The following is a 27120-nucleotide window of genomic DNA, read 5'->3' on the forward strand; positions in this document are numbered from 1 at the left end:
TAAACATTCTGGTGAAGGTTTTGTGTGGGCATAAGTTTCGAACTCCTTTACATAAGTACCAAGAGCTGCAACTGCTGGATCATATGATAAGATTATGTTTACTTTTGTAAGAAACCTTCAAATTGTCTTCCTAAGCGGCTGTACCATTTTGCATCCCCACCAGCAATGAATGAGAGTTCCTGTTGCTCCACATTCTTACCAGCATTTGGTGTTGTCAGTGTTCTAGATTTTGGCCATTCTACTAGGTGTGTGGTGGTATCTCGTTTTAATTTGCATTCTCCTGATAGGTGATGTGGAGCATCTTTTCATAGACTTATTTGACATCTGTATGTCTTCTTTGGTGAGGTGTTTATTAAGATCTTTGGCCTGTTTTTTTGTTTTTTGTTTTTTGTTTTTGCGGTACGCGGGCCTCTCACTGTTGTGGCCTCTCCCGTTGCGGAGCACAGGCTCCGGACGCGCAGGCTCAGCAGCCATGGCTCACGGGCTCAGCCGCTCCGCGGCATGTGGGATCTTCCCGGACCGGGGCACGAACCCGTGTCCCCTGCATCGGCAGGCGGACTCTCAACCACTGCACCACCCCCTGGCCTGTATTTTAATTGGGTTGTTGAGTTTTAAAAGTTCTTTGTATATTTTGGATAACAGCCCTTTATCAGATAGGTACGTTTTGCAGTTTTTCTCCTAATCTGTGGCTTGTCTTCTCCTTCATTTGACATTGTCTTTTGTAGAGCAGAAGTTTTAAATTTTAATAAAGTCTAGCTTATCAGTTACTTCTTTCGTGGATCATGCCTTTGGTGATATTATTTAAAATGTCATCACCATACCCAAGGTCATCTAGGTTTTCTCCTATATTGCCTTCTAGAAGTTTTATAGCTTTTGTGCTGTACATTTAGGTCTGTGATCCTTTTTTTTTGGCTGTGTTTGGTTTTCGTTGCTGCGCGCGGGCTTTCTCTAGTTGCCGAGCGGGGCCTACTCTTCATTGCGGTGCTTGGGCTTCTCATTGCGGTGGCTTCTCTTGTTGTGGAGGACGGGCTCTAGGCGCGTGGGCTTCAGTAGTTGTGGCTCACGGGCTTAGTTACTCCGTGGCATGTGGGATCTTCCTGGACCAGGGATGGAGCCCGTGTTCCCTGCATTGGCTGGTGGATTCTTAACCACTGTGCCACCAGGAAAGTCCCTGTGATCCATTTTTAATTTTGGGGAAAAGTCTATGCCTATATTCACTTTTTTACATGTGTATGTCCAGTTGTTCCAGCACCATTTGTTGAAAAGGCTGTCTTTGCTCCATTGTATTGCCTTTGTTCCATTGTCATAGATCAGCTGGCTGTATTTATGTGGGTCTATATCTGGGCTTTCTCTTCTGTTCTGTTGATCCATTTGTTCTTTTGCCAGTACTACACTGTCTTGATAACTGATGCTTTATAATAAGTTTTGCAGTTGGGTAGTATCAGTCCTCTAACTTTGTTTTTCTCCTTCAACATTGTGTTGGCTATTTGGGGTCTTCTGTCTCTCTGTACAAACTTTAGAGTTAGTTTGTTGGTATCCACAAAATAACTTCTTAGGATTACACTGAATCTGTACATTCAGTTGGGAAGAATTGACATCTGAACAATATTGAATTTTCTTATCTGTGAACATGGGATATCTCTCTATTTATTTAGTTCTTTGATTTTGTTCATGTGAGTTTTATACTTTTCCTTGTATAGCTCTTTACATATTTTGTTAGATTTATACCTAAGTGTTTTGTTTGGGGGCATGCAAATGTAAATGATACTGTGTTTTTAATTTAAAATTCCACTTGTTCATAGCTGGTATATAGGGAAGTGATTGACTTTTGTATATTAATCTTGTATCCTGAAACCTTGCTATAATTGCCTATTAGTTTCAGGAGTTTTTTTTATTGATTCTTTCAGATTTTCTACATAGATGAACATGTCATCCACAAACATAGTTTTATTTCTTCCTTCCCAATCTGTATACCTTTTATTTCCTTGTCTTATTGCATTAGCTGGAACTTCCAGTAAATGTTGAAAAGGAGTGGTGAGAGGGGGACATCCTTGCTTTGTACCTGATCTTAGTTGGGGAAGCTTTTTTTTTTTTAATTTATTTACTTATTTATTTTTTATTTTTGGCTGCATTGGGTCTTTGTTGCTATGCGCGGGCTTTCTCTAGTTGCGTTGAGCGGGGGCTACTCTTCATTTCGGTGCATGGGCTTCTCATTGCAGTGCCTTCTCGTTGCGGAGCACGGGTTCTAGGCGCATGGGCTTCAGTAGTTGTGATACATGGGCTCTAGAGCGCAGGCTCAGCAGTTTTGGCGCACGGGCTTAGTTGCTCCGCGGCATGTGGGATCTTCCTGGACCAGGGCTCGAACCCGTGTCCCTGCATTGGCAGGTGGATTCTTAACCACTGCACCACCAGGGAAGCCCAGTTGGGGAAGCTCTGGGTTTCTCAACATTAAGTATGATGTTAGTTGTTAGGTTTTTTTTGTAGGTATTCCTTATCAGGTTGAGGAAGTTCCCCTCTGTTTCTGGTTTACTGAAGTTTTTGTCATGAATGCATGTTGGAGAGCTGATTCTTCTTTTTTTTGGGGGGGGGCGGTTTGGTGTGTTTTTTTGGGGTAATAGCTTCATTGAGATTTCACATACCATATATATTAACCATTCAAGGTGTGCAATTCAGTGCTTTTTAGTATATTCACAGAGTTATGCAACAATCAGTTTTAGGACATACCACCCTAAAAAGAAACACCATACCCTTTAGCAGTCATCCCCACCCCCACTCTCTTCTCTCGGCTTTAGGCAGTCATTGCTGTGCTTTCTGTCTATAGATTTGCTTATTCTGGCCATTTGCTATTTCATATAAATGGAGTCATGCAAATGTGTGATCTTTCGTGTCTGGCTTCTTTCACTTAGCATAATGTTTTCAAGGTTCATCATATTGTGGCATATATCAGTACTTCATTCCTTTTTTTTTTTTTTTTTTTTGTGGTACGCGGGCCTCTCACTGTCGTGGCCTCTCCCGTTGCGGAGCACAGGCTCCGGACGCGCAGGCCCAGCGGCCATGGCTCACGGGCCCAGCCGCTCCGCGGCATATGGGATCCCCCCAGACCGGGGCACGAACCCGTATCCCCTGCATCGGCAGGCGGACTCTCAACCACTGCGCCACCAGGGAGGCCCTTCATTCCTTTTTATTGCTGAATAATCGTCAGTTGCATGGATATACCATGTTTTGTTTATCCATTCATCAGTCGATGGACAGTTGGGTTGTTTTACTTTTTGGCTTTTATGAATAGTAATATGAAATTCTGTATACAAGTTTTTGTGTAGACATATGTTTTCATTTCTCTTAGGTATATAACTAGGAGTAGAATTGCTGGGTCATATGGTAGCTGTATGTTTAACCTTTTGAGGAACTGCCAGTGACTGCCGCAGTTTATTTTCTGCCAGCAATGTATGAGGGTTCCAGTTTCTCCACATCCTTGTTAACACTTATCTTTCTTTTTGGTTATAGCCATCCTAGTGAGTGTGAAGTGATATCTCGTGGTTTTGTTTTGCACTTTCCCTGATGATTAACGATATTGAGCATCTTTTCATGTGCTTATTGGCCATTTGTATGTCTTCTGGGGAGAAATGTCTATTCAGATCTGTTGCCCACTTAAAAATTACCTTTTAATTATTAAGTTTTAAGCATTTCTCATATATTCTGGATACAAGTCCTTTGTCAGATGTATGATTAACAAGTATTTTCTCTCATTCTGTGGGTTGTCTTTTTACTTTTCTTGATGATGTCCTTCGGAGCACAAAAGTTTTTAATTTTGTTGAAGTCAGAGAACTTATTCTGACTGCTCTGTATGAATCTGGATTCCAGGGACAGGTGTGGAAGCAGGAGAGCAGTTGTTACAAGAACAATGCAGTGGTCCAAGTGAGAGGTGTACTGGATTTATCTCAGACATGGCCACAGAGTTGGTGAGAAGGGGCCAGCTGTGAGGTAGGTTAGTACATAGAGCTGATGGAACAAGGTGAGGGGTTACTGTGGGGGTGAGGGAGAGGGAGAAATCATGGATGAATGCTAGGGTTTCAGCTTAAATAAGCTGAAATCAAAATTTGATTACGCTGTCTGTTACCTGCTACAGAATTGTGATCGTTTTTAATGGAGTTTGGCCAGCGAGTCCTGCACTCCCTTCTTACACATTCGAAGTTGCTTTTGGTTGTATGATCACTGATTGTGCCAAGGAGATGGTCCCAGAGACTCTGACCTTCCATATTATCCTCTAATACTGCTAAGCCACCTCAAATAAACATATTTTCTAGGTGAGGCTAGTGTGCCTGCTTTACAAGTGCAGTTTTGAGGCAAGTCCACTGCCCCCTTCTAACCAGGCTGCAACCTCAGAGCCCCGTCTGTGTAGAGATTATGGGACTCTCCGTGCATAGTACCAGTTCAAGGGGATGAGTGTTTGAAATCTGAATGTCATAATTTGACAGGGCTACTTTGAGGAAAAAGACTTTTAAAGGGGGAATTAATATCAGCTGACATTTGTGAAGTGCTTAGTACCTCTGCTTGCTTCCTAGGAGATCTCATCAGCTAAAGTGGAAGTTAAAACACTTTGAGAAAATCTTGGTTTATGAATATAGCATGTTCTCTTGGTTTATGACTATAACGTGTTCTCGGCAGTTTTTTTATATGGTCACTAAAAATCTTATTCTAGGGAAGTATTTAATGACATGGCAAATGCTCATGATTTATTAAGTGAAAACCTTTGTGTGTTTACACACATATATATGTAACATGTGTCTATGATGGGATTATGAGTGCCATTTATTTCATTCTTGGTACGTTTCTATATTGCAACATTTAGCGAACATTTATAAAAATAAAATTTTATTTTAAAAACATCACGTAAATTATGGCACATCTGTGTGTGTGTGCACACACCCATCAAGGAAATACATCGTTTCCTGCTCCTGTGATGCCCTTCTGCTTGAAGGTGGAGAGAAACTGTTGAAGTGAGAACATTTCTCACCTGTAAAGTGGAGATAACAGTGGTGCCAACCTCCTGAGGTTTTTTGTGAGGATTTAATGAGTTCGTGCGCTAAAACAGTTTCCGTTAAGTAATAGTGTTCACTATTACCATTGTTGCTATTTTCATTGTTATTTTGGCTTTAGTGTCCTCCTTAAAATGGTCTATGTGCTTTCCCAAGGTGTCTGACTGTGGCTGTTCTCGCTTGTGTTTGCCTGATAGCTGTTTCATTTTCATTTGATTTCGGGGTCATGTGGGTTTTGCCCACCTCTCTGGAGTACTTGTACAAACCAAAGATTGGGGAGCATGGATATCTTTTAGCCAAGACAGTCTTGACCTTACAGAGTTGTAAATTTAGGAAGTATGCTGCTGTATGGACAGGATCAACATTTACCGTCAAAATTTCACTTAAAACTATATGACCCTGGGCAAATTTCTGAACCTCCCAGAGCTTCAACTTCTGCTAAAAGAGGGTATATTAATGTTCTTAACCATCACAGAGGGACTTATTACTGTTTACTTACCTTTAGGAAAGCTGTTTGTGAGTTACCCTGCCTGCTTCACTGTTTGTATTGTCTATTGTGACTGTCAAATGAAATAGGAGTCTGAAAATGATCTAGAGGATTTTTATTCCAGCACTGAACTGGGGCCATATTGGAGAAAAGCTGAAATTTTGTTTCTTTTCCATTCTTCAACTCACTCCTTCCTTGCAGATTTTCCTCTTTTATAACTCATTCATTTATTCAATGTATACTTAGTGTGGGACTTCCCTGGTGGCACAGTGGTTGAGAGTCCGCCTGCCAAGGTAGGGGACACGGGTTCGAGCCCTGGTCCAGGAGGATCCCACATGCTGCGGAGCAACTAGGCCCATGCACCACAACTGCTGAGCCTGTGCTCTAGAACCCGCGAGCCACAACTACTGAGCCCGCACATTGCAACTACTGAAGCCCGCACACCTAGAGCCCGTGCTCCACAAAAAAAGAAGCCACCACAGTGAGAAGCCCGCGCACCGCAACGAAGAGTAGCCCCTGCTCGCCGCAGTTAGAGAAAGCCCGCGCACAGCAATGAAGTCCCAATGTAGCCGAAAATACATAAATAAATAAAATAAATAAATTTATTAAAAAATCAATTAATACTTAGTGCCTCCGATGTGCCTGACCCTTTTCTAGGTTCCAGGGGCTCGAGGGGTAATGAGGTGGATGTGGCCTCTGCTCTTGGGCTTACAGACCAGTGGTGGAGGGTACCAGGCAGAGATGGCCATCAACAGGAGAGGAAGAGGATGTGTGGAGAAAGAGAAGCAGGGGGTGGGGATGTGATAGAGAGTCCTCTGGAAAGGGCTGAGGACTTGAAGGGCAACGGTCTAGATTCAGGTCTTGCCCGTGTGGTCTTGAGCAAGTCTTGTGACCCTCTGGCCCTCAGTAGCTTATGCAAAAGTTTTTTTAAATTTTAATTAGAATATAATTGCTTTACAACGTTGTGTTAGTTTCTGCTGTACAATGAAGTGAATCAGCTATGTGTATACATATATCCCCTCCCTCTTGGACCTCCCTCCCACCCCCTCCCAACCCACCCACCTAGGTCATCACAGAGCACCGAGCTGAGCTTCCTGTGCTTTATAGCAAGTTCCCACTAGGCTATCTGTTTTACGCATGTTAGTGTATTTATGTCAATTCTAATCTCCCAGTTCATCCCACCCACCCCTTCCCCTCCTGTGTCCACATGTCCATTCTGTACGTCTGCGTCTCTATTCCTGCCCTGCAAATAGGTTCATCTGTACCATTTTTCTAGATTCCACATATATGCGTTAATAAACAATATTTGTTTTTCTCTTTCTGGCTTACTTCACTCTGTATAACAGACTCTAGGTCCATCTACATCTCTACAAATGACCCAACTTCATTCCTTTTTATGGCTGAGTGACATTCCATTGTATATATGTACCACATCATCTTTATTCATTCATCTGTCTTTGGACATTTAGGTTGTTTCCATATCCTGGCTATTATAAACAGTGCTGCAATGAACCGGTTGGGGTACATGTGTCCTTTTGAGTTATGGTTTTCTCAGGGTATATGCTCAGTAGTGGGATTGCTGGGTCACATGGTAGTTCTATTTCTAGTTTTATAGGGAATCTCCATACTGTTCTCCACAGTGGCTGTATCAATTTACATTCTCGCCAACAGTGCAAGAGGGTTCCCTTTGCTCCACACCCTCTCCAGCATTTATTGTTTGTAGACTTTTTAAAAATAAATTTATTTATTTTATTTATTTATTTTGGGCCGAGTTGGGTCTTTGCTGCTGCCCACGGGCTTTCTCCGGTTGCAGCGAGCAGGGCTGCTCTTTGTTGCTGTGTGCGGGCTTCTCATTGTGGTGGCTTCTCTTGTGGAGCACGGGCTATAGGTGCGTGGGCTTCAGTAGTTGTGGCTTGCAGGCTCTCGAGTGCAGGCTCAGTAGTTGTGGCGCATGAGCTTAGTTGCTCTGCAGCATGTGAGATCTTCCCGGACCAAGGATCGAACCCGTGTCGCCTGCATTGGCAGGCGGACTCTTAACCACTGCGCCGCCAGAGAAGCCCTGTAGATTTTTTGATGATGGGCATTCTGACCGGTGTGAGGTGATACCTCATTGTAGTTGTTTTTTGTTTGTTTGTTGACTGAGTTGGGTCTTTGTTGCTGCTAACGGGCTTTCTCTAGTTGCCGAGTGGGGACTACTCTTTGTTGTGGTGTGCGGGCTTTGCGGTGGTTTCTCTTGCTGTGGAGCATGGGCTCTAGGCACACCGGCTCAGTAGTTCAGTTCGTGGGCTCTAGGGCGTGCAGGCTTCAGTAGTTGTGGCACGTGGGCTCTAGAGTGCAGTGCCCAACTAAGCACATGGGCTTAGTTGCTCCGTGGCATGTGGGATCTTCCAGAACCAGGGATCGAGCCTGTGTCCCCTGCATTGGCAGGTGGATTCTTAGCCACTGTGCCACCAGGGAAGATCCTCATTGTAGTTTTGATTTGCATTTCACTAATAATTAGTGACGTTGAGCATCCTTTCATGTGCCCCTTGGTCATCTGTATGTCCTCCTTGGAGAGATGTCTGTTTAGTTCTGCCCGTTTTTCAACTGGGTTGTTTGTTTTTTTGATATTGAGCTCCATGAGCTGTTTGTGCATTTTGGAGATTAATCCTTTGTTCCTTTGTTTGCAAATATTTTCTCCCATTCTGAGGGTTTTCTTTTCGTCTTGTTTATGGTTTCCTTTGCTGGGCAAAAGCTTTTAAATTTAATTAAGTCCCATTTGTTTATTTTTGTTTTTATTTCCTTTAGGAGGTGGGTCAAAAAAGATCTTGCTGTGGTTTATGTCAAAGTGTGTTTTTCCTATGTTTTCCTCTAAGAGTTTTATACTGTTTGGTCTTACATTTAGGTCTTTAATCCATTTGGAGTTTATTTTTGTGTATGGTGTTAGGTAGTGTTCTAATTTCATTCTTTTACATGTAGCTGTGCAGTTTTCCCAGCACCACTTATTGAAGAGGCTGTCTTTTCTCCACTGTATGTTCTTGCCTCCTTTGTCCTAAATTAGGTGACCATATGTGTGTGGGTTTATCTCTGGGCTTTCTATCCTGTACCATTGATCTATATTTCTGTTTTTGTGCCAGGACCATACTGTCCTGTAGCTTTGTAGTATAGTCTGAAGTCTGGGAGCCTGATTCCTCTAGCTCCGTTTTTCTTTCTCAAGATTGCTTTGGCTATTCAGGGTCTTCTGTGTCTCCATACAAATTGTAAAATTTTTTGTTCTAATTCTGTGAAGAATGCAATTGGTAGTTTGATAGGGATTGCATTGAATCTGTAGATTGCTTTGGGTAGTATAGTCATTATCACAATATTGATTCTTCCAATCTAAGAACATGGTGTATTTCTCCATCTGTTTACATCATCTTTGATTTCTTTCATCAGTGTTTTATAGTTTTCTGAGTACAGGTCTTTTGTCTCCTTAGGTAGGTTTATTCCCAGGTGTATTATTCTTTTTGTTGTGATGGTAAATGGGATTCTTCCCTCAATTTCTCTTTCTGATCTTTCATTGTTAGTGCATAGGAATGAAAGAGATTTCTGAGCATTAATTTTGTATCCTGCAACCTTACCAGATTCATTGATTAGTTCTAGTAGTTTTCTGGTGTCATCTTTAGGATTTTCTATGTATAGTCTCATGTCATCTGCAGACGGTGACAGTTTTACTTCTTTTCCAGTTTGTATTCCTTTTATTTCTTTTTCTTCTCTGATTGCCGTGGCTGGGACTTCCAAACCCATGTAAAAGTTTGTAGGGTAAGGATTAAATGGGTGAATGAACACTTCATAAAGTATAACACGCTGTGTGATGATATATAACACGCTTCCCTTTATTGAGGGAAGCTTTAAATCCAAATTTTCAAGAGGTGTGAGTGTCAGTGCAGAACAGATAGGAGGTGTTGTGTAGCCTGAGGTTCTGAGTGCTGTGGAGGCTGTGGCTATCCAGCCGGGGGACATGTTTCTCCACCACCTCGGCACAGTGAGCTTATTCCTACGTCTGGATTGGTCCACTGTCCTCCTAGTACAGTGTCTTTACTGTTTCTTTTCCACACGCTTTTTTTTTTTTTCCGGCCGTGCAGCTTGCGGGATCTTAGTTCCCCGACCAGGGATCGAATCCGTGCCCCCTGCAGTGGAAGTGCGGACTGCCGGGGAATTCCTCTTTTCCACATTCTGTCCTTCCTGGTGGGCTTCAGAATTCTGGATGTTTCTGGTGACGCTTTCTCCACTCTCTAGTGCACACTGCTCTCTCCCTCTTCTCATTGAGACCCACAGATTAGCACCTAATCACATCTGGTTTTATGTCTCTTCCCAGTTTCTTTTGCCTCCCTCACTAGATCATAAGCTACTTGAGATTAAGAACTGTTTTTAATATTTTTTCTACCCCTTCCCCTCCATAGCATTTATCACAGTCTAAATTACAGGGGCCAGCACGTATTGAAGTGAGTTTTGAATTAAAATGCCCAAAAGTGATCTTAATGACACTTGGTTACTTTCTCTGTTTAATTCAGCTCTGACTGTAATCCATACCCATCTGAAAGTTCCTCGTTCCCACTATTATACCTGACTTCTCTTTGCATGACTAGATGTTGAAAGCATTATAATGCCTTGTTCTTTAGCCCCCAGGTTTCCCTAGATGCCAGTTAAAATTCCTTGTCCTGCTTGAAGACCATCTGTGGAAACGTTGGCCATGGCATCCGTATCAGAGTCTCTTACATTCAGAGAGTTCTGCCCTTTGTACTATCTCCTCAATGCCATTCCCACAAAGATCCAGAAGGGTTTCCGCTCCATAGTGGTCTACCTCACGGCCCTGGACGCCAACGGGGACTACATTGCCGTGGGCAGTAGCATTGGCATGCTCTACCTGTACTGCCGGCACTTGAACCAGATGAAGAAGTACAACTTAGAGGTGAGTCCTGCTTGTCCTCACCTAAGCACGTGTGAGCCCTGGCTAATGTTTAACATGCTTGTGAGTTCCAGGATGGGGTAATTTACTTCTGATTTGCTAGAATATGGCCTGAGTGCCCTTCCCAAACAATACTTTACGACTTTTTTTTTTTTTTTTTTTTTTTGCGGTACGCGGGCCTCTCACTGTTGTGGCCTCTCCCGTTGCGGAGCACAGGCTCCGGACGCACAGGCTCAGCGGCCATGGCTCACGGGCCCAGCCGCTCCGCGGCATGTGGGATCTTCCCGGACCGGGGCACGAACCCGTGTCCCCTGCATCGGCAGGCGGACTCTCAACCACTGCGCCACAGGGAAGCCCTGACCATTTTTAATTGAGGTGGAGTACAGCTAAAGTGTTTTTTTTTTTTTTTTTTTTTTTTTTGCGGTACGCGGGCCTTTCACTGTTGTGGCCTCTCCTCTTGCGGAGCCCAGGCTCCGGACGCGCAGGCTCAGTGGCCATGGCTCACGGGCCCAGCCGCTCCGTGGCATGTGGGACCTTCCCGGACCGGGGCACGAACCCGTGTCCCCTACATTGGCAGGCAGACTCTCAACCACTGCGCCACCAGGGAAGCCCCAAAATGTTGATGTTTTAACTTTTTTTCCTGCCTCCAAAAATCCAGAGTTACTTTAAAAGAGAACATTATAGCGTTTAACACTTAATAGAAAACTTTGAAAGTAGGCATGTTTTTCTAAGTGTTTTCTTTTTTGTTTTTTGTTTTTTTTTGGCTGCACCATGCGATATGCAGGATCTTAGTTCATCGACCAGGGATCGAACCTGGTCCCCCTGCAGTGGGAGCGTGGACTCTTAGCCACTGGACCACCAGGGAAGTCCCTCTAAGTGTTTTCTAAGTGTTCTGTTTCTCAAAATACCTTACCTGACTCACTCAAATAATCACTAGCTATTCTGGTGAAATTATTGTGAAAAAAGGATCAGGATCAATGTTGGCTAGCTGCCAGAACACGTACGTCTTAAGTGAGGTCACTTCTGTACAACACTGCCAGTGGGGTCCTGACCGACCTCTGTTCTGTGTTGTTTGAATCAGGCATCTCTGTGTATCGTAGTTATTGGGGAGGTGGACTGAATTCACCCGCTGAGTTGATATCTGTGACTTATGAGTTGCTCGGGTTTTGTGAGAGACTCAAGGGTGACTGAGTTGTGGCTCCTGCGTCACAGCCTCATGGGGTTCTACTCCGCCTGTGGTTAGTGGACTTTTACCGCCTAAGACAAGGCTTTTGTGTTTAAGAGAAGTATTTACAAGTATCTATATTTTAATCAATATTCAACTTAAAGTTTAACTTAAAAAGTTCGTTTTTGTTAAGCCTCTGTACTCAATTTAAAATAACACAAATGGGGCTTCCCTGGTGGCGCAGTGGTTGAGAATCTGCCTGCTAATGCAGGGGACACGGGTTTGAGCCCTGGTCTGGGAGGATCCCACATGCCACGGAGCAACTGAGCCCGTGAGCCACAACTACTGAGCCTGTGTGTCTGGAGCCTGTGCTCCGCAACAAGAGAGGCCACGATGGTGAGAGGCCTGCGCACTGCAATGAAGAGTGGCCCCCGCTCGCCACAACTAGAGAAAGCCCTCGCACAGAAATGAAGACCCAACACAGCAAAAATAAATAAATTGATTAATAAACTCCTACCCCCAAAATCTTAAAAAAAAAACAAACCACAAATGGTTAGCATGCATATAGCACTTACTGTGTGCCAGGCATTATTGTAAACCTTTACATATATTAACGCATTTCATCGTCACAAGACTCTGTGAGGTAGATGATGTTTTCTCATCCCCATTTTACCAGGGAGACAACTGAAGTACAGAGAGGTTGAGTGACTTGTGAGGTGGTTAGGAAGTGGTGGCACCATTGTCTGAACTTGGGCAGATTGGCTCTAGAGTTTACATTTGTATTTTTTGTATGAAAATGAAAACTATTGCTATTTCTTTTCTTTATTTAACAGCTCATGGATTTGACTGCTCAAATTCCCCGCACATTTAAAACCATTACATAGTTAATCTTTAAAACTATAGTTATGGATTAATATATCTGAGATCTCTCAAATACTTCAGCACTTAACAAAAAAGACTTATGAATCCAGCAGTGAACCCCTAACAGGATAGACCAAAGAAACCCGTGCCCAGACATATCCTAATCAGACTTCTAAAAACTAAAGACAAAGAGAAATCTTAAAAGTAGCCAGAGAATGACACGTTACCTGTAAGGGACAATAATTTGAATGACCGCAAGTTTCTCATCAGGAACTATGGAGGCTAGAAGACAGTGGTACAGCATTTATAAAGTGTTGAAAGAAAAGAATGGTCAGCTCAGAATTTTTACCCAAGAAACATATCTATTAGGAAAGAAGGTGAAATAAAAGTATTCTCAGATGAAGGGAAACTAGGGGGATTCATTGCCAGCAGACCTGCTCTAAATAATTGCTTCAGGAAGTTCTTCAGGCAAACAAGAAGCGATACCAGAAGGAAATTTGGAACATCAGGAAGGAAGGAAGAATAATAGTAAATACAGTAGACTGTTTCTCTCCTCTTGAGTTCTTTAAGATATACTTGACAGCAAAAATTATAACACTGATCGAGTTTCCAGTGTGTATACATGCAGTAACATATAAGATAACTATAATGTAAGAGGAGAGAGTAAGGGACCTATATGGTAGTAAGGTTTCTACATTCTTTTTTTTTAATATATATAATTTAATTTATTTATTTATGGCTGTGTTGGGTCTTCGTTGCTGTGCGCGGGCTTTCTCTAGTTGCAGTGAGCGGGGGCTACTCTTCGTTGCAGTGCGCGGGCTTCTCATCGCCGTGGCTTCTCTTGTTGCGGAGCATGGGCTCTAGGTGCGTAGGCTTCAGTAGTTGTGGCACGTGGGCTCAGTAGTTGTGGCTTGTGGGCTCTAGAGTGCAGACTCAGTAGTTGTGGCACATGGGCTTAGTTGCTTTGTGGCATGTGGGATCTTCCCGGACCAGGGCATGAACCCATGTCCCCTGTGTTGGCAGGCGGATTCTTAACCCCTGGGCCACCAGGGAAGCCTGGGTTTTCTACGTAGATGATCCTCTGAAGAAAGAATTTTACCTCATCTTTTCCAGTCTGTATGCCTTTAATTTTTTACTTGACTTTCTGTGCTGGCCAAGACCTCAGTATGGTGTCTGCAGTGAGAGTAGATATCTTTGCCTTAGCCTTGGTCTTCACCATTACATTAGCTATAGATTCCTCACGGATGCTTTTTATTTCTGTTTATTTCTATCCTAGTTTTCTGAGAGTTTTTATCATGAATGAGTATTGAAGTTTGTCACATATTTACTTGAATCTGTTGTGATGATATGACTTCCGTCTTTATTTATATGTTACGTTACATGAATTGAGTTTTGGTTATTATTCCAACCGTGCATTACTCTTTTAAACCCCATTTTGTCATGATATATTATCCCTTTGGTTTTTTTTTTGGCCTCGTGGCACGGCTTCTGGGATCTTAGTTCCCTGAACAGGGATTGAACCCAGGCCCTGGCAGTGAAAGCACCAAGTCCTAACCACTGGACCACCAGGGAATTCTATATTATCCTTTTTTTTTTTTTTTAAATCTTGCTGTATTCCTTTTAGTAATATTTTATTCAGATTTTTTGTGTCTGTATTCATGGAGGAATATTGGTCTGTAGCTTTCTTATGATGTTTCTGTCTGGCCTTTCTTATTATACACATAACTATCTAGTGTTTTTTTTTTTAATAAATTTATTTTATTTATTTATTTTTGGCTGCATTGCGTCTTCGTTGCTGTGAACGGACTTTCTCTAGTTGCAGTGAGCGGGGGCTACTCTTTGTTGCCGTGCATGACCTTGTAATTGTGGTGGCTTCTCTTGTTGTGGAGCACGGTCTCTAGGCGCATGGGCTTCAGTAGTTGTGGTTCGCAGGCTCACTAGTTGTGGTGCATGGTCTTAGTTGCTCCGTGGCATGTGGGATCTTCCCGGACCAGGGCTCAAACCCATGTGCCCTGCATTGGCAGGCGGATTCTTAACCACTGCGCCACCAGGGAAACCCCTAGTGTTTTCATTCTATATTTAACTACTCAAGTTGGACATTATTATTATTATATTTTATGGTCACTGTTTAGATTCCCTCACAGTTTTGCCAACGTCTTTACTCACCATCCCTTGTTACATATCAGTTCTTCCCTTTGCAGCCATTTTCCTTCTTGCTGGAGTACATCCTTTTTTTTTTTATTTTTGGCTGCGTTGGGTCTTCATTGCTGCGCGTGGGCTTTCTTTAGTTGCGGCAAGCGGGGGCTACTCTTCATTGCGGTGTGCAGGCTTCTCATCGCGGTGGCTTCTTTTGTTGGGGAGCGCGGGCTCTAGGTCCGCGGGCTTCAGTAGTTGTGGCTCATGGGCTCTAGAGCACAGGCTCAGTAGTTGTGGCGCACGGGATTAGCTGCTCCACGGCATGTGGGATCTTCCCTGACCAGGGCTTGAACCCGTGTCCCCTGCATTGGCAGGCGGATTCTTAACCAGTGCGCCACCAGGGAAGTCCTGGAGTACATCCTTTAGTAGTTCTTGTGTTGAAGTCTTTTGGTGGTAAGTACTCTTGATTTTTTGTTTGAATGTCTGTCTTTGAATTGTTTAGAGGTATACTATTCAAGGCTAACAGTTTTTTCCTCTTAGCACTTTGAGGATGATACATCTCAACATCCATTGTTGAGATGTCTTTTGTTAATAATTGTTCATATTTAGTTATTTCCCTTTTTTCTCTGACATATTAATATCTTCTCATTGCCTTTGAGGTTTTTCTGTTTCACTACAAGATGTGTATGTGTGTATTTCTTTTCATGAGTCTTGATCAAGGCTTGTGCTCCTGAGGATATAGGTCTTTCATCAGTTTTGGATAATTTTTAGCCCTTATCTCTGAAGATGTTTCCTTCTCTTATCCTCTGTTTTCTTTCCTTCTGGAATCCCAATTAGATGTAGGTTGGACCTTCATATTCTATTCTCTATGACTCTTACCTTATCTGTCATATTTTTTATCTTTCCTTTGCCGCACAGATCTGTCATCTAGTTCAGTAATTTTCTTTCATCTGTGACTAGGCTGCTATTTAGTCTACCCCTGAGATTTTACATTCTTTTGATTCTTTTTCATTTCTGTTATTTCTGATAATAGTTTGGTCTTATGTTTCAATTTCTTTTTACATTTCTTTAACATTTTTAAGCATATTTCTTTTTTATTACTGAAGCATAGTTGATTTATAGTGTTTCAGGTGTATAGCAAAGTGATTCAGTTATATATTCTTTTCCAGATTCTTTTCCATCATGGGTTTTTACAATATTGAATAGAGTTCCCTGTGCTATACAGTAGGTCTTGGTTGTTTATTTTATATATAGTCATGTGTATCTGTTAATCCCTAGTTCCCAATCTTTCCCTCCCCATAAGCGTATTTCTTTTATGTTCTGGGTCTCCTCACTCTAAATGAAATACTTGAATCGGGATGAGGAGTTGTCCAATTCTGTTCTTGCTTTCTTTAGTTGATTCTTCTTGAGGGGACCTGTTTCCCTGTGGTCATGTCTAACTGTGAGGTATGTGGCTGATCCTAATATGTGAGAGTGCTGAGGGGCCTGGGTTGAGATTGTGTCCCACAGATGGGGTTGATGGTCACTCTGCCAGCCACCTTGGAGTGCTACAAACACGGAAGCATGTCAGGTGAAGTGCCTGGCATGAAGGTTCTTTTCAGTGGGAAGGGAGAATAAATTCAAACTCTGGTGCTGGATACGGCAGCTTTGTGATTACAGAGTCTTAGGAACCATTCTTTTTTATTCACTCCAGTCAATGCCTGAGATAAGGCAAAGATCCTTGTCAGCTTCATTTCCCAGCAAATTGATTTTTCCCTAGTTTACACTTTCACTGAGAGTTACGTCTTCAGGGATTCTGGCTTTAGCAGGGGATATCAGTTCTGGCTCCCCACCTCACCTGGCCTGAAGCCTTATCCTCATTAACCACACTCACCTCAGAAAGTCAGGGGTCTAGGTGTTGGCCAGATTGCCCTCTGTAGCCTGTAGCTTCAGGGCTGGCTTCTGTTCTAGTTTGACAGTATTCTTTTTGTTTTTGGCTCTTGTAGATTTTCTTTACTTTCTAGAGATCAGCTATGCATTTAAAAGAATGTTTTATGTATCTTATTCAACATTTCTAGGTGTTTGGAGAGGAATGTTTTTCAGAATAGCTAGAGAGTGTTTTTTAAATAGCATTTAAAAGAATGTTTTATGCATCTTATTCAACATTTCTAGGTGTTTGGAGAGGAATGTTTTTCAGAATAGCTAGAGTGTTATACTGTGAGAAGTTGAAACTTCATATTTTGTTTCTGTCTGAAGTATAGTTAGATATTGATAAGCTGATTCTTCGGATGTTCTGGTTCTTAAGTCAAGAACCAAATCTATTTAATAATCATATTAAATAACGTTAAGTGTACAAGTGCACGTGTACAAGCATTGCATATAAATATTCAGGCTTCCAGCCCAGCTGAGCAATGATTTTTATTTTGAAACCATTCATTCAGAAAAATTACACAACCGTTTTGATTTTGTGCTATGATGTGGCAAGATCTCCAATAAGTGATTTTGATTCCTGATGTAGTAGCAGTTTTTATAAGTACAAATTCCCAGGAAAAATATTCTCTCTTTAACATTCTGTTGCCCTGTCAGACGATACACATCTAAAGCATGTTATGTCACTTCTTCCCTCAGAGCAGAGATGGAACCATCACTCACATTCCCGCACTCCTTTCACTCTCCTTCTTTTCCACAGCCGACCACACCCTCCATCTCCACGGCCGTGGATCTGCTCAGGAGGCACAGGACAGCGAGGCGGAGCAGGGCCTCGGTAGGGTCACGCGTGGGCGTGAGTCCTGACTATTGATTGTCTCTAGCTTTGTGACCTGAGACAAGTCACTTCACCTTTGTAAAATGAGGATAACTCCAGCAGCTGCCCTCTTGGTGGTTTGAGGACCCCAGGAGATAATGCCTGTGAAGCGCTGAATAGGGTGCCCAGCACAGGACACGCGCGACTGAGAGAGCGTCCCTTACAGAGAGAGTCGATGTGCTCTGTTCATCACTGCTGCCCTCCTTCTGACCGGGTCTTCATACTCTTCTTTCCTCGTCAGGGTTTACTGCCCTTGCACCTGTTCAGTGTGCCACTTCCCTTGACCGGGCGCATACTACCTCCACCTGAACTATTGCAGGACGCTCCCAGCTGGTCCTCCTGCCTGGTCCCACGCCTTCCTCCTTCCATCCTGTTCCTCATGAGGTTACCAGAAACACCTCTGACTGATACACCTGCAAAAGCAGGCATCTTCAAGGTTCCCCCTTTTCCTTCCTGTAGCTTAAGATCCAGGTCCCTTACCCTGTATCACGACGTGGCACCAAGTGTATTTATAGCCCATGAACATACGCTGCAAGCTATAAAGTGACAGATGAAAGTGAGCTCAGTCACTGCCACCCCCACTCGCGGGGGGCAGCTCTTCATGTGCACATCTCATTGCTACAGCTCAGCTGTGAGAGGGCGGGCCTGCGCCCTACTGTGTATTACCATAGCAGCTGACTCAGTATCCTGAATGAAGAGGGGATGCTTGCATATTTGACAGATTGATTACCATCTAAGTTACTGCAGCAGGGATCAAGATGGCTTATTGAAGATCTTGCCATGTGTCTTAGCGAGGTCGAAATGGTTGTGTAATTTTTCTGAATGAGTGGTTTCAAAATGAAAAATGATCATTCAGATGCTCTGGAAGCCCGAATATCTGTATTCAGTGCTTGACTTGTGCTTTTTAATAAACCAGTGTATTAAGCTTGAGTTAGTGTTATTTAATGTGATTATTGATCTGAGAACCATACCACGCCAGGAATCAGTTTATAAAGCACTCTCAAATGTATTGTCTCCTTGATCCTCAAGCAAGCCTGTGTGGCAGGTACACACCGTGGACTGCAGTCATTGGATGACTTGTCCACGTTGAGAGAGAAGAAAGGAGAGCTTGCGTCTGGGATGTGGCTCTTCTGACTCCAGACTCCAGTTTTGAGGGGAGCTACCTCACCTCTCTTATCCAAGTTCCTTAGTACTCTCTTGATAAGAGCTCAGTGTATTCATACTTGATTGATCAGTATTTCCTTTCTCAGAAATGCAGTTTTAAAATTTTGTCATTTCAGGGGCTTCCTTGGTGGTCCCAGTGGTTAAGACTCTGCACTTCCAGTGCAGGGGATACAGGTTCAAATCCTGGTCGGGGAACTAAGATCCCACATGCTGTGTGGCACAGCCAGAAAAAAAAAAAAATTGTCATTTCCAAGATAAAAAACCTGGAAAGAAAAAGAGATTAATTATCTTTCTGAACTGTATACATTTTCAATCAGGAATATATATAGGCTGCAGTCCAGTGAGGTTTTCCATTCCATTGGTAGGTAACGTTTCATAGTCTGAAAGCTGGCCTGGTGACAGGCCCATTTGTTTTGTTTTTTTGTTTGTTTTTTTTAACATCTTTATTGGAGTATAATTGCTTTACGATGTTGTGTTAGTTTCTGCTGTATAACAAAGTGAATCAGCTATGTGTACACATATATCCCCATGTCCCCTCCCTCTTGCATCTCCCTCCCACCCTCCCTATCCCACCCCTCCAGGGGAGCACAAGGCACCGAGCTGATCTCCCTGTGCTATGCGGCTGCTTCCCACTAGCTATCTATTTTACATTTGGTAGTGTGTATATGTCCATGCCGCTCTCTCACTTCATCCCAGCTTACCCTTCCCCTTCCCTGTGTCCTCAAGTCCATTCTCTACGTCTGCATCTTTATTCCTGTCCTGCCCCTAGGTTCTTCAGAACCTTTTTTTTTTTTTAGATTCCATACATATGTGTTAGCATACGGTATGTTTTTCTCTTTCTAACTTACTTCACTCTGCATGACAGACTCTAGGTTCACCTACCTCACTACAGATAACTCAATTTCATTTATTTTTATGGCTGCGTAATATTCCATGGTATATACGTGCCACATCTTGTTTACATCTTCTTTTTCTAAAATATTTATTTATTTATTTTTGGCTGCATTGGGTCTTTGCTGTGCTCTGGCTTTCTCTAGTTGTGGCGAGCGGGGGTTGCTTTTCATTGCAGTGCGTGGGCTTCTCATTGTAGTGGCTTCTCTTGTTGTGGAACACGGGCTCTAGGCACATGGGCTTCAGTAGTTGTGGCATATGAGCTCAGTAGTTGTGGCTCGCAGGCTCTAGAGCACAGGCTCAGTAGTTGTGGCACGTGGGCTTAGTTGCTCTGCGGCATGTGGGATCTTCCCGGACCAGAGCTTGAACGCGTGTCCCCTGCACTGGCAGGTGGATTCTTAACCACTGCGCCACCAGGGAAGCCCGTGCCACATCTTCTTTATCCATTCATCTGTTGATGGACATTTAGGTTGCTTCCATGTCCTGGCTATTGTAAATAGAGCTTCAATGAACATTGTGGTACATGACTCTTTGAATTATGGCCCATTTGTTTTCGAACGTTTCCTCTTTCAGGGGAAAACGGAATCCATCACGGTGGTGAAACTGCTGAGCTGCTTCGATGACCTGGTGGCTGCAGGCACAGCCTCTGGGAGGGTTGCAGTCTTTCAACTCGTATCCTCGTTGCCAGGGAGAAATAGACAGGTAAGTACTAATCATTTTAGCATTTCTTAACTTCTTGGCAAATTCCTCATGTCTTTTAAAATGAGGAGTCGTCATCTGCCAAGAAAATACTTGCTCAGAAAAGCCTCACTCTGTGCTCTTTATAATCAGATGACATTTTTGTTCCTGGTAGGACACTTGGCAAAAAGCATATATGGGTAATTTTGCTTAATATTCTCTGGTTCTTCTCTGTCAGTTTTAAAGGTAAATAGACAGGTGGACCCTTGTGCAGGTTTTTGCATGGAAACAACTTGGGAACACCAGCTTTTCCATAAACAGGAGGGATTGCGTACCACCTTGTTCACATCTCACAGCGTTTATCCTTTTTTTTTTCTTGTGTGTATTTTCATCGTTTATTCATAGCTTCGGAGATTTGACGTCACTGGTATTCACAAGAATAGCATAACAGCTCTGGCTTGGAGCCCCAATGGAATGAAATTGTTCTCTGGAGATGACAAAGGGAAAATTGTCTATTCTTCTCTGGATCTAGATCAGGTAAAATTATTTGCAGAAATACTGGTTGTCTTATATTTGGAGAAATTATAGTAGTTGGTCAACTTGAATTCTTGATTATTGTCCCTATTTTTTTTTTTTTTTTTTTGTCTGCCATGCCGGTTGGCCTGTGGGATCTCAGTTCCCCAACCAGGGATTGAACCCAGGCCACAGCAGTGAAAGTGTGGAATCCTAACCTCTAGGGCACCAGGAACTCCCCGTTGTCCCTTTCTAATCTCAACTGTTGTTTGTAACATTTTCTTTCAAGGGCTTTTCTAATGCTTTATAAGCTCCTACTTCTGTATCTAAAGAATTGGCCTTTGTTTCTTCTGGAACATAAACTTTTTTCATTCTCCTGTTTTCTATTGCTACCAATTAGAAAAGTAGCCACTATCAAACCTGTTTCCTTGGAGAGTTTGTAGGAGGATGTGAAGCATTTCACAGTCATGACTATTGTCGACTGAAAAAAAAAAAAAAGGCACAACCTAAAAGTCGAGAATTTTTATCCCTTGGACTTACTGAGGACTTAAGCCCGATAGACAGTCTCTCACATGACTCTGAGGGACTGCTCCAAAGAGATAAGGGAAGAGCCGGGATATATAGGAGTTTTGCAAAAACAAACCAGGTAGTTGAACATCAAGATTTCTGCTAATTAAAAACATCTCAAGTTAATGACTTTAGCGCTTTTCTATGTATGGGAAGGTACCAGAGTCTGGGCTCATTGAAATCATTCTTTTGATACACACCTTAACTGTCTAGGGCCAGTCAGTATCCTGTTCTTTTCCGTCTTGAACCCCTCCAGCTGCACTGTTGGGGGAGGCTGCAGTGGCTGATAGCTGCATCATCCTTTGTTCATCTGTATGGCGGGCAGCATTCTTTGTCCACATTGTGGACAGAGGTCAGTGCTTCCCGTGGGTGGTGAGCTCGCCCCAGCCAAGCTCTGGTTGTGTGGGAGAGAGTGGTGGGAAAGGAGGAGGGTTGGGGGCAGCAGGGAACCTAGCCCCCACCTCGTATTTGTCATTTTATTTAAGCCTCACGACAGAGCCCTAAGCTGTCTGTGCTGATCTTCAGTCGGTAGATAAGAAACCCAGGCTCCAAGGGATCCAGTCGTGAGCTGATGCCTGGCCGAGCTCAACTTCAAACCTAGGGTGTGCTCCTACTGCGCATGTGGCTTTATGCCTGCCTGTGCTTTGTTCTGTCGTACCTCTGCTCAGTTAGAATGAACCCCTTGGCGGCGCAGTCCTTTCGTTTTCTTATTTGTAGCCTTCATGCCTAGTGCATCTAGGAATTCAGCAATTACTGGCTGGATGACTTCTAGTCCCTCTGATCCAAGACTGACCTGTCTTCTACGAATATTCTCTAGCAGTAGTTCTCAGACATTTTGGTCCCAAGACCCCTTTACACTTTACACTCTTAAAAAGAGGATTCTAAAGAGGTTTTGTTTGTATGGGTTTTATATCTACTGAGTGTACTATGTTAGAAATTAAAACTGAGAAATTAAAAAATTTTTATTAATTTTATTTTGAAATAATGAACTCATTATATGTTAACATAAATAACATACTTTTGTGAAAATAACTATTTTCAAAACTACTGCTGAGAATTCCCTGGTGGTCCAGTGGTTAGGACTCCGCACTCTTACTACTGAGGGCCTGGGTTCAGTCCCTGGTCGGGGAACTAAGATCCCACAAGCCGTACAGCGCGGCTGAAAAAAAACAAAACAAAGCAAAACGAAACTTCTACTGCTGTTTGCAAGAGTAGCATGGGTTTACATTTTTGCAAATCTCTTTAATGTCTGCCTTAATAGAAGACAGCTGGATTCTGCATTTAGTCTGTCACAATACATTGTTTTGGTTAGAGTATGTAAAGAAAATCTGGCCTCACACAGACATGCAGTGGGAAACAGGAGGAGTATGTTAATAGCCCTTGCAGAGGATTGTGGGTATTCTTTAATCACACCCCCAAATTGACTAATGGTAGTTTCTTTAAAGGTTGGTTACAATGTGGAATCTGAAAGCACATAGATGAGTTTTTCTCACTCTGTTACAGTGAAATCTATTGGTCTGTCTTGCACTTAGAATGGCTCCTTGACCCACGTGTGATTTTGTAACATCTTGCATTGATCACTTGGAAAATATTGATCTACTGAGTGATGAACATCTTCCAGATGTTGAAACATTTAATTATATAATATCAAAGAAAACACCTTTGTTACTATCGCCATCATTCTGATGAGAAAAGTCTTTAGCTGTTGGGAATCTGTCAGGTTCACAAGGGTGGATACAAGTTTTCAAATTCTAATCTTCACTTGTAAACTTGCATTTTATTATCAGTAACAAACACTATCACTTATTTTCCCTGAATTGACAGGCTTACTTTGTTCTTTCTGAGAAAATGCCTGCCAAATACCCAAGTTTGAATAATTATAGTATTTCAAGTAAAAATGTATTTTGTGAAAAAAAGCAGCCGGTTGAGCTCACAGCTCATACAATCGCACAAGTGCTTCCTCCTTGAGAGAATCGAAGTACTTCAGCATCAGCAGGAGGGCTGCGTGCATGCCCTGTTTTGTCACACAGAATACAAAGATAGGCGTACACAAGGGTCAAGATAAGATGGAATTATCATTTTCCTGCATCAAAGACCTTCTGAAGTGAAATTCATGTTTTTGCTGCAAGTGCACAGTGGCTAAGGGCACCGTGGCAGCTACCGGATTTTGGTGCCCTGCTCATCTTGGGCCCATTTGAGCTTTCAGTAGCTCTACCAACCATCAGTACAAACCACAGCTTGGTGGAAAAGGCAGATAAAACCTAGTATTATAATGAAAATGGTTTTGACCTCGAGAGGTCCTAGGGACCCTCAGGGACCGTGGACCACACTTTGGGAACTGCTACTCTCCAGGAAAACATTTTGTTAAGGTTTTAAGGGTCCCCATATTTGTACTTTCCTCCTGTCACTCCCCCAGCCTGAGTTGCACCGAGGGGACACTGCTCATGCATGATGTCAGGAAATGGGGAGAAAAATCACATGCAGAAACCACTGTCCTTAGCATACTGATCATTTTTTCCCCAGCTTTATTGAGGTTCTGATCATTTTTTTTTGGAGACACAGGTATTTCATGAGATTTGCAAAAAAGACGTGTGTTTTTGCACAATACAGTACAATAAATTTAATTCCATTACAAGCTAAGTCAAAAATTGAAAAGCTACAGTCTGCATAACTGCAAAGGTGGGAGGGAAATCTGGCTTGATGTCCTTGATGTTTGCGGGGTAGTGGGGATTTCCCTGTCTTGATTGTGCTGGTGGTTACATAACTGAATGCATTGGTCAAAATGCATAGAATTGTATATCTAAAAAGGGTGAATTTTACTGTATGTAAATCTTACCAATGGATCTGATTGCTGCTCCATCTTTCCCTGCAAAGGTCTGTGACATTGCATCAGTATTTCTAAACAATTAAAGAAACGGGTTCAGGAGAAGGGTGGCTTATAGGAGCAGATATCTGACACCAAGAAGTATAGTTTGTGTTAGCAGTAAAATGCCTTCTAGAACTTTACTTTGTTCTTCAGTATACTTAATACCATTTTAATTTCTTTCTGACCTGTTTCCTCTGACCCTTTCAGTAGGCGAGGGTATCATGTCCCCACCATTGCTTTGAACTCTTTGTGGAGGAGGAGTGCGATATGGACTTGGACCGTTGTCACAATAATATTATAGAAAGTCCCATTGTGTTCTGTTGGAATTAATAATACACATGGCACAACATATTTCTGCTTAATCTTTATGGATTCTTCTTTGAATCGTGTACTGAGAACATTTTTAAAAAATTATACAGAATTTTTAAGTGTTTCTTGGCCAACTTGATGTAGCCTGACATAGATGGTAACCCTAGCTATTTTCTCATTAGCGAGGACTTTTGCAGATAGTTTCGTTGCCGTGGGTTGACATTGACTCCGGTGAGAATTAAAGCATTCGTTTTAAGGTAGACATAGACCAAAATGCAGGCCCAGGAGGGACGCGGGGTCGCTGTAGCCTGCTGCGCTGCGCGCCTCCGCTGTGGGCCTCACCCGGCGTCCCTCCACAGGGCGTGTGTCACTCCCTCCTGGCGCTGCAGGAGCCGGCTTCCGTCGCGCAGCTGGACTACAGCCAGAAGGTGCTGCTCGTCTCGACCTCACAGAGAAGTCTGCTCTTCCACACTGAGGAGAAGGCTGTCAAGCAAATCGGAACACAGCCAAGGAAAAGGTGGGCATCACTGGTGTCGAGGCTCGTGGTGACGGGGTTCCAGGCAGGTCCCCAGCCTGCCCGCCACATGTGGCTGCTCCAGTCCGCTCCCTGCGGGCCCCCTCCTCTGCAGCCCAGGTAGGAGGTCAGGGGTCAGGCTCAGGGTCAGGTGGGAGCTTGCCCCTCACTCCTTCCGCGCGCCGCGCCATCGTGAAAACGGAGTGACCTCGGCAGGGGAGGTGCTACTGGTTGTGTCACTTGCTGTGGAGCCGAGTGGGGGGCGCGGGAAGAGTTCACACGGGCTGTAGCCCGGCCTGGGGCCGGGAGGCGTCCTGAGGGAGGGGATGGGTCTGGAAGGGGTCAGGGCTCCTGGCTGGGAGAGGGCCCCTCCCTTGACCTGCTCCCTGGACGAACAGCGGCGAGCAGGGTCAGTCCAGTGCCAGCCCGCCCGGGGGAGAGGCGGAGGGGCAGGACAGCACGTGGGCCGGGGGCACGCGGGGGCTGGGTGGCGTGGTGGTGGAGAGTAGGGAACAGGCAGCTAGGAGGCGGGCGGGCGTCAGTGAGGGCCGGCTGGTGGTGCTGGGGGTGCCAGCCTCCGGTCCTCTTGGTGTCCGTTGTGCTGTGTCCCGGGCTTTGCAGCAGCACAGTGCAAGTTTATTCTTTTTCTGCGTGGCGGTCCATGGCTATTAATAGACACTTGCGCTTCCCCTTCGGTGTCTACTTTCCAGGCTGAATACCCCCTTAATTCCACCAACAATTTGCTGTTTTTATAACAGTAATCTCCCTATTGGCCCCTGGGACACCTAGCAGAATTTGTAGCTTGGGCTTAGTGGCTGTGCAGCACTTGGTCGTGACTTTCCCTCTGCCAGGGCCCCACTCTTCTGCTTGACGTCTCGTCCTGGCTTGTCTGTCGGTGTCTTACTGCCTTGTGTCTATTTGGAAGGAAGGTGGAGTGTAAAAAGAGAGATTTAAAAACCAATTACCTCCACGTGGATCGTATACCCAACAGTCTTTCTCTTCAAACCTGGCCTTCTAACCTCCTGTGTGAAACCTGAGCAACTTTGTGTGAACCTCTCCTGGTGCGTTTGTGTAGCCAAGTCTTTCGGCAGCTTCCATTAGAAGCCTACTCTTGGGCCAGGCACCGTTTCAGGATGCAGAAACAGATAAATGGGTCCCGTTTCTCCTAGGGAGCTGTATTAGAGAAGTGAGGGGTGACAGAATGAACGGAAACGTTTTTAACTTCTGTGTCCTGAAGGCTTGTGTCTGTCGTGTGCCGGGTTAGGTTGTGGTTAGAAAAGGACGTCGGCCGTGTCTGCCTCCTGGAAGTGGTGCTCCATGCAGCCGTGTCCCTCTGGGTGGCACACGGTGGGACAGCGGTGAGCCAGGGGACGGGCCTCTGCCCTCAAGTAAGATAAAGGTCTAGGCTGCGGTCAGTGCTATAGAGGCAACGTCAGGGTGAGGTGTCGGCTGGGGGCAGGGCCTCTCTTAGACAGAATGGTCAGGAAAGGCCTCTGGGGAAGAGATCTGTGGGCTGAAGCCTAAAGCGTGGGAAGAGCGTTCTGGTCTCAGGGGACAGCAGATGCCAAGGCCCTGGATCGGGCCAGGGCCTGGAACGTTCGAGGAGCCAGAAGGGGTCTGGGGTGGCTCCGGAGCAGTGGGCCGGGTGCTGGAAAGGAGGGCCTGAGCCAGCGCAGGGCGAGGGATGCTGCCAACCGCGTTATTCTAGGCGAGACGGAAAGCCAATGTGGGGCGGGGCTTCAGGCAGGAGAAGGACTGTCTGGGCTACCCTGGATCTGCCTGGAGACTTAGCTGGAGACGGGCAGGCAGGGCACAGTGAGGAGGCTGCTGCAGGAGCCCAGGAGTGGCACGAAGGCCTCGCCTGGGTACCCGGCCTGGAGAGGAGAGGGGAGGGGGATGGAGGGTAATGGGGTGAATCGGATGTAGGGGCCGACGGGGAGAAAGGAACAATAAGAAAGGGTTTCCGTGCCCTTGGCTAAAGCAACTAGACAGATGGTGAAGCCATTTAACTGAGATGGGAAGACCAGGGTTCAGGTCTAGGCTTCAGGAATTCTGTCTTGGGGCTGTTGCATCTGAGATGCCTGTTAGGTAACTAAGCAGGAATCACAGTCCAGCGTAACATATACAGGTTGGAAACTCAGGGAAGGGGTTTCGGCCAGAAATGAAAATGAGGTCATCAGATGCAGGTGACATGGGGACCTCTGGCCTTGGATGAGGTCACCCA

At 44.2% G+C, this 27120-nt stretch overlaps 1 protein-coding gene across 3 annotated transcripts in view; it reads left to right on the forward strand.

Moving 5' to 3' along the window:
- The window catches only part of TECPR2 (tectonin beta-propeller repeat containing 2), a 100472-nt gene that overhangs the window by 4164 nt on the left and 69188 nt on the right, over positions 1-27120 (forward strand). For 2 of the 3 annotated variants that reach the window (XM_081227571.1, XM_081227573.1), the window contains exons 2-5: positions 10164-10453; positions 20023-20151; positions 20533-20664; positions 24742-24899. In XM_081227571.1, coding sequence (XP_081083697.1) covers positions 10235-10453; positions 20023-20151; positions 20533-20664; positions 24742-24899 — 638 coding nt within the window. In that variant the 5' untranslated portion in view covers positions 10164-10234. The remainder of the gene's footprint in view (positions 1-10163; positions 10454-20022; positions 20152-20532; positions 20665-24741; positions 24900-27120) is intronic. The other variant, XM_081227572.1, reaches the window with a different exon arrangement.

Source organism: Mesoplodon bidens (genome assembly GCF_964165515.1).
Source record: "Mesoplodon bidens genome assembly, chromosome: 3".
In the NCBI taxonomy this organism is placed as follows: domain Eukaryota; kingdom Metazoa; phylum Chordata; class Mammalia; order Artiodactyla; family Ziphiidae; genus Mesoplodon; species Mesoplodon bidens.